This window comes from Anneissia japonica, unplaced genomic scaffold (assembly GCF_011630105.1).
Source record: "Anneissia japonica isolate Jap-2015-1 unplaced genomic scaffold, ASM1163010v1 scaffold2576_len324117_cov159, whole genome shotgun sequence".
Lineage (NCBI taxonomy): Eukaryota > Metazoa > Echinodermata > Crinoidea > Comatulida > Comatulidae > Anneissia > Anneissia japonica.
In genome coordinates, this window is record NW_022727368.1 from 311,620 (window position 1) to 319,717 (window position 8,098).

The 8,098-nt window shown below is 37.7% G+C and overlaps 2 protein-coding genes across 2 annotated transcripts in view; both read right to left on the reverse strand.

Annotated features, from left to right (window-relative positions):
- LOC117113701 (transmembrane protein 87A-like) overlaps positions 1-3,233 on the reverse strand; it is a 49,685-nt gene extending 46,452 nt beyond the window's left edge. The window contains exon 1 of the mRNA XM_033257122.1: positions 3,186-3,233. The gene's annotated coding sequence lies outside the window, so the exon portion shown is untranslated. The remainder of the gene's footprint in view (positions 1-3,185) is intronic.
- A 2,458-nt stretch (positions 3,234-5,691) lies between these two features.
- On the reverse strand, positions 5,692-7,026 carry LOC117113695. The gene has a single exon (XM_033257114.1). The coding sequence runs from the start codon at positions 7,024-7,026 to the stop codon at positions 5,692-5,694; it is 1,335 nt and encodes a 444-aa protein (XP_033113005.1).
- Positions 7,027-8,098: the final 1,072 nt, after the last annotated feature.

Below are 8,098 nucleotides of genomic sequence, written 5' to 3' on the forward strand. Positions count from 1 at the left end.
ATGCCCCGGACCCCCTACGACACTGTTGTCTCAATCGGCCCAACAGATGTGTATAAGAGACAGCTTTAAAATACTGTACCACAAACACAAAATGTGCGTGACGATATTGTATTGCTTTAGAAATGTGCTTTCAAAAAGTATATTAGTCCATCGTATACGTAAGGGCTTGTATTGTTGTTTTCTTTTTTTTTTACTTGCAGCGTTTGGGAAATAGGTAGGCCTAATAGGTAAATTGTAATGAATATAATCAATAACTATATCCTCTAAAACCTAATATTATTGAAGGGTCCTTTTAAAGTTTGAATAGGATTTTTTTAAGTTAAATTTTTAGATCATTATACCTATTGAATGAGCCCCCAATAGCCCCGGGCCCCAGTGCTGTCCACTGACTGCACTGACTGCACTGCCCATACCTACGCCACTGGACCTGAGTATTATTAGTGGTTACATAACGTTTGCTTATGCACTGTATCATGTGCTATAGAAGTGGAAGACCATAATGTATTGGGAATGTACCCCTCTCTCTGGTAGGGCCTACAGTACAATCTGTTTAAAAGTGTAAGGTATAGGAAAGTGTGGATTTTTAAACATTTTTCTAATGGTAATGTTCAAAATAAGTGTCAAGGAAAGTAAGTATGATTGTTGGAAAAATGGTCAACATTTTATATTGAAGTCTCACCCTGACCTTCGCTTGGGCGAAGTGGGCGAAGGTCTGGATCCGCGTCTAGTTAGCATGAATTTTGTAAGCCAGGACCCATAGTGTTTTGTTATGTTTCTTCACAAAGGGGGTGGGGGACGAACCCCCCGCCCTAACCCCCTGGATCCGCCACTGTGATTAGAATCAAATATAGAATTTAAGCTAACAAAAACAACACATCCAAAACAAGTTTGTTATATTAAGCCTGTATTGAAAAAAAAATGTAAATTCAAAAATTCGGCCAAATTCGGCCAAATATAGTTTGGCCGTGACTTTTCAAACGTTACGGCCAGGCAAATTTTTATACGGCCAGATTTGAGGAATCTGGCCGTCAAAAAGGCCAAATGGCAACCCTGATAAGTATCATCACAAACCAAGTTGTAGGCATGGGGAATACCACGTGATACAAAGCTTACGTATGGGCAGTTTGACAGATGACGACTTTCTTTTCTACATATATTGGCCTATTACAAGCTCAAGAAACCCCGTTTTTGTATAGCACACATTAATTTAACAAGTTTATATTCTAAAATTATAACACTGTATAGCGGTATAATTTTTACTGTGAACGTCATCCTCACCAACCACGTGCGTTTTGTGTCGACGGTCGTAAAGCTACTCACGTGACCCCGAGGACAGAAAAAAAACATAATCGTTTGTTTTTGTTATGAGCGAAGCTGGTTCTAAGCGTCAAAAATTGTCTGTGAATGAACCTTAAATATGAAAATAATTATTATTGCCAAATAGATAGATATGTTGCTTATTCACAATCAGTGTCTCCGGTCTGTGGCCAAACACTGACAGGGCAATATAGGCCTATATAGACAGTTTACAATATACAGGTATGGACTTTCGAAATCGCGAGTCTGGCTTTGCACAGAGTAAAGTCGAGCTGCGCTAATTATAGGCCTTGGTTATTATAAGAATTATCGTCGCCATAATCATGAAGCAGAATGCTATCCGCTTAAAAAAATCGAAAAAGTATAAGGACAATTTTTGAAATTAGGTTCATGTTTCGCGCGAATTCCATGTGTTTATGCTAGGATAGGTTGTGATTTACCGTTCCGCCATCAAAATGCGGTCGCCTCAACTTGTCCTGCAATTCATCGACCCGGCCCAAAAGAAGAAGTGTGAACGTCCGTAAGGCGGCCCTGGCCCGACTTAAAACAACTTAAAACAATAACTGTGAACGGAAATGAAGTTGAGTCGGCCGTAATTTAAGGCGACCCCTGTGCGGCCCTAGGCCGGTTACTTGTTCAGCCGTATGCCATCTGATTTACGATGTATTTAAAGCTCCGAACTTGAACGTTTAGGCCTTGGAAGACGATGCATTTCATTACAAAATATTTTGTTAACTAATCTCAAATCTTCAAATTATTGGGGTAAGATTGTACCCGAGTGCCTGATTTTGATGAAAATGACGCGAAAGGCAGGGGTAGGCTTATAGCTGAGGGTGGGTTTGTAGCCGAGGGCAGGATTGTACCTGCGTTAGTAGAGTATATACAGGCACCAAAATTTGTAATTTTGGCTTCATCGCCAGTGTAACCCTATACTCTTTGGTATATTCCGCAATAATGATTGTCTTTAACAAAATTGTAAAAGAAAAAGTTAACAATATGTTAGTCCACTAGTTTATTCTTTTACCTGGTTTTTCATGTATTTTATTTATTTATTTGTTCACGGTATCAAAATACAACACCAAAACAGGCAGCCCATAGGCTGAAATCGTTGGTTTACAAATAATATATACATAAAAATATACATATTTATAAAAAATATACACACATAAATACACATAAAAAAATACATACAGTCAGTGCTTTTATTGTGTGCTTAACCAGCGTTAATTTCCAAGAAATTACTATCCTTAATTTTCAATTAATTGAACATTATTTGACATATTTCAACAATACACCATACAATAATCTGAAATAAAACTAATACATCAATGTTTCATTTTAGGCCAAAATTCTATGCCCAAATTCTAGACCTCGGCTGCTTAGCTGTATCACCAAGGAGGAAAAAGCATTAACGGGTAGGTTTGATAAAACACAAAAGCTTACAAATCATTCTGTCAGCAAAAGATATTGCAAGTGCGGGAGAAACATAATTTACTACCCTCCACTCCACGGGAAAACAATCATACTCTACGATACTTACTGTAGTAGAGGAGTACCGTAACAAGCTGCTAGGCCGACGGGCCAATTTTATCCAAGGGGGACCAGTTTTAACGACTAAAATCGACCCAGAGGACCGATTTTAACGGTCAAATGTAGTACGGCGGGCCAATTTTGGATGCTAAAATATCCACCAGACCTTTTCAGCCCGGACAAATTTTGACACGACAGGTCCTTTTATACATGGTGTTTTTAATTTAGCCAAATTGCAAAAGAATTTAGTCTTGAAATCAAATACCTTTTCTCCCTCTAAATCCATTGTTTAAAATCATTATTATTGATAACGAAAAACTATTATTAAATTCTCTTACCTTTAAGTATTACATCAGTATTGTTGAATAAACTCTTAGTAATTACATTAGCCTAAAAAGAAAAAGAATTTTAATAACATATTACATTTTGGCAGTAAATGAAATTAAAATTGTATACATACTGGAGCAGTTCACAAACGTAAAACCTCGAAATGAAGCCTTGGGCTTCTATTTTTTTTTTCTTTTTTTGCGAACTTTGGATGGGCTTCTTTCGAGATGGGCTTCTTTTCGAAGACTAGAAAGCTCATTCGCCATCTAAGAATCAATTTTTCCGGGAGCGGACCCCAACCTCCTTTTTTTTTTGGGGCTCATCAATTCATAGAAAAAAAGAAAAATATTCTGTATGCAACTACTCAATTTTGTTTCTTTATGTATACCGATACACACATAATAGGCCTACTTACTGTACTGTAATAAAAATGAGAAAAAATTACCTGATCTTTTTCAAGAGGGGTAAACTTTGAAAATTTAACTTAAAAGACACTTCCCACCATCTACGAATCAAAATTTTTCCGGGCCCGAACCCCCCCCCCTTTTTTTTTAGGTGGTTTTTTAGAAACATTTTGACTCCACCGTAAATTTCAATCCTGATCTGCCCCTGTACACTTCTCTCTGCACATCAAGGGCTCTTTCAAAAATCGTTTTCAGGGAAGAACTTCTCTCATTCCTATTCCCATTCTAAACCCATAGACTTTTGAATGTGGATGATTACAGTACTTCTTCAATTCTGCTTGTACTGGCCTACCATCATGGTTTCATTTTTTATAGATCACGGGTATATTACTTAATAAAAATTGAACCCAGCCACACAACACAGAGGACCAAGGTGGTGGCGCGTGTGAGTGTGTTGCGTGAAAATTTTTTAACATGAATTTGACATAGTTTTGCGTAAAAAATATGCCAGTACATGAGCCAAACTAATTGTTATATTCACTTTCTTATTTAGGCCTAATTTCTGTTTTGATTGAATAAGTAATTCTAACAATCAGTTAAATCAATCAATCATTTCTTTTTCTATGATCAATCTGTAAATACACTCATTTTTTCCGCATTTTTCCAAACTTTCATGGAAATCTGCTTTGCGATACGCATGCATTGTGCTTCCATCAAGCAAGGGGCTGGGGGAGGGGCGGGACTTCAAACAATTGACAAATGCATAATTGATAAATAATTGGAGGTCTTTGTTTTTCAGGTCTTCAGTCTTCATTTTAGACACATATAGGGTGCCTATTAAAACGAAGACCCTATAAAATTTCACAGACGCCCAAAAAATTTCATAATTTTGATTTTGTGACAGCCTGGTATATTATCATCAAAATAAAAGAGAAAAAATAGTGGTCTTTGTTTTTGGATTTTTAGTCTTCGTTGTATAGACATCAAATTGAATTGTTTATGTTCTCATAGATAGGCCTATAGCTAGGCCTAGTAGAGTCCTTTCTTAGACTTTAGATAGACTAAATGGGTAGAACTAGGCCTAAAAGCCCCTAGCTGGATTGGATTGAATTTATTCGGTGTAAACACCAAGGATAACCCACGAAATTCTAAGAAGACATATTTCCAGTGGGGTTTTTCTGGTATTGGGCAGTACACCGGGAGAACATTGCGGTTATGAAGCACAAGCCAAGCCTCAATAATTCAGGAAAACAAAGGTTTAAAATCAGTCATTATTCAGGAACCTGAAGCATCACAGTACAGTCACACAAACAACAAATACAAATAAACAGATTATAATAAAAACACAAAAGGAAAAAAGCAGCAAAAAGAGAGTTAGGCAAACAAGTAAGTCTTGAGTGCACGTTTAAAAAGATTAGGATCGGAGATATCTCTAAGGTCAGTTGGAAGATTATTCCAAAGTTTAGAAGCATAACATGGAAATGAAAAGCCTGCAATTCTCTTCTTGTGACGTGGTACAATGAAATGTACAGATGAAGAGAAATGTGTATAGGGAAACGTTGGTCGAGAAAACCATATAAATAGTTTGGAGAAATACCAAGATACATTTGTGAACAGTGAGAATAATTTTGAAAATAATTCGATTATTAACTCGCAGCAAATGAAGTTCATTGATGAGAGGAGCAGAGTGTGTACGAGGATCACATGAAAAGACTAAGCGAGCAGCAGAGTTTTGCAATTTCTGCAGTCTATCAATGTCTTTCTTGAAGAGACCACCATAGAGTAAGTTACAATAGTCAATTCGCGATAGTACGAGGGTTCTAACTGCTTCATACAAGTATCTTGATTAACAAATCTTCGAATCCTCCACAAGTTACGCAAATGGTAACGTACACTACTACATACCTTACTCACCTGAGAACTTAAATCCAGTGTGGAGTCAAATGTAAAACCCAAGTTACGCGCATTTTTAGAGGCCTTTATGAGAGATCCAATTACAAGTTGGATATTCCTAACTGATGGTGATGACTGTTGGTTTCTAGAAGTGCAGACCAGAAGCTCTGTTTTACCTTCATTAAGCTTTAGTTTATTCAATGTCAACCACTGTTGAATTTCAGTGATACAATTTTAGCCGAAAAACAGAATCATCAATACCAAAATGATCTAAAGGATTAAATTTCAGGCATAATTGAAGATCATCAGCATAGAAATGAAAGTTAACATCATGCTTCCTGATTATATTACCTAGTTGGCTAAGGTATAATGTAAAAAAGCATGGTCCAACCACAGAACCTTGTGGAACACCATACTCAAGTGTTCGGAAATATGACTGACCACCAGGAAGTGTAACACACAGATCTACTGTACCTACCAAATAGGATCTAATCCAATACAACGCACTGCCAGTGATGCCAAACAATGTTTCAAGGCGTTTTAATAAAATGGATTGGTCAATGGTGCCAAAAGTTGCCGACAAATCAAATAGAACAAGGATCATTCCAAGTTTCTCATCAAGAGCTTGAGACAAATCCGTGTACACTTTAAGAAGAGCCGTCTCAGTGCTGTGGTATTTTCTATATGCAGATTGGAAAATTTCACGGAGATCAAAGTCATCTAAATAGACGGAAAGTTGATTAACAACAACACGCTCAATGAGTTTAGAACAAAATGAGAGATTTGAAGCAGGCCTGTAATTCCTAAGCAGTTCCTTATCAAGGTTATGATTCTTACGGATTTGTCTGACAACAGCATGCTTTAATCTTTTCGGAAAAACACCCGAAGAGAAAGATACGTTAAGGTCCGTAAGAATAGGAAGTATTACTTCAGTGCGTTGTTCCAACAGCCACACAGGCATGACATCAATACTACAGCTTGATTGAGAACAAGAACGAATAATACTCAAGATCTCACTCTGTGTTACAATTGAAAATTGTTGAAAGACAGATGAAGAAACATTGACAAAAGAATCTTGCAGAAAATCATAAATATGAATATCAGCCTCATCTATAAATTTACGAATGTCAAGTACCTTTATGCTGAAAAAGTCAACAAAGTCATTAGCAAGCCGATCTGGATCATCATGCACTGGATAACATGCTGCCTTTTTGTTGCTGCTTAACAGTAAATTCAAAGTAGAAAAGGCAGTCTTAGCAGTACAATTCAATAGAACATCATTGAAGTATCTCTGTTTCGACTCAACAGTAATATAACAAGCATGTTTCTTAGCTGAGAGAAAAGCATCCCAGTTCTCATCACACCCATTTTTAATAAATCGGCGAGCAAACTGTCGTCGTTTACGTCTAGCTACGTGAATGTCCTGGTTATAATACCACCTAGGTTTTTTACGTGTTTTGATCAGTCTTTTCTGAATTGGGGAAATAAAATTAAGGGAACGGGTAACAGACGACTCATAAACTGAAAGAACATCATCAGCAGTTACATCAGACATGGCATTATAAGTACCTAAGTGGCCCGAAAGATGCGTGTCAAATTCCTCATGATCAAAGTTCAGACATCTTTTTTGGAATTACTTTTGGCCTACTTTGTAAAATCTCAATGCATATGACACAGTGATGCAGGGCGGAGGTGGGTGGCGCCGCCCACTTTTGACGTCTTGCGCCCATACTAAAGATTTTTTTAAGGCTTCCATCCAGTCTCATTTGTGAATTGCAATAACTTATTGTATCTTTTGAATAATGATTGTGTAAGGTAATACAGTATTTTCATTTTCAGTCAAAAAAATCAGAGGCAGATCCAGAAATTTATGAAAGGGGAGGGGGTGTATGGGGATCTGAGAAGTGCAGGGATGTCGTTATGCAGGGCGGAGGTGGGTGGTGCCGCCCACTCTTGACGTCTTGCGCCCATCCTAAAGCTATTTTTAAGGCCTTCCGCCCAGCCTCATACAAATTCTCCCGCCCCACTTAAAATCATGAAGAAACACAAGTTTTTGCTCCATAAACCGTATTTTCCGGTGAATAAGCCGCAAATTTTATACGCGATTTTCCCCTCGAAGTTTGGGGGGCGGCCTATACACCGGTCGTTAACCTACTCCCAAAAAGGTCAGATCGCGAACCGCAGCGAAAATCAGGCGCCGTCTGTATAGCTTGGGCCCATGCTCCTAGCCCAATTAATTAGCCTAGGCTTTGAAGGGCTATTATTTGTAATTATACTCACTATACAGTGCTGTACTGTGATTCCTACTACATTTTCTACGACAATCAAGCAATGGTTTGGGTTGTTTAAATAATTATTTTCATAGTTACGTTCACTCAAACAATTTTGAAACACGTTTTATTCGAAATCGCTTCGCTCAAAACAATAAATAAACTTCTTTTCGGGAGTGTGTCCTAGAGGTCACGTGAGCAGCTTCATTTATGATGTCGCAGCAAAACACACGTGGGCTGTTGAAACTTTCTGTTCGACGTCTGGTTCCCGGTGGCTTGTACCGTTTTAGAAAGAATATTGATACCGCTATATTTCAGAATAAAAGCTTGTGAAATTAATTTATGCAATAAAAACAC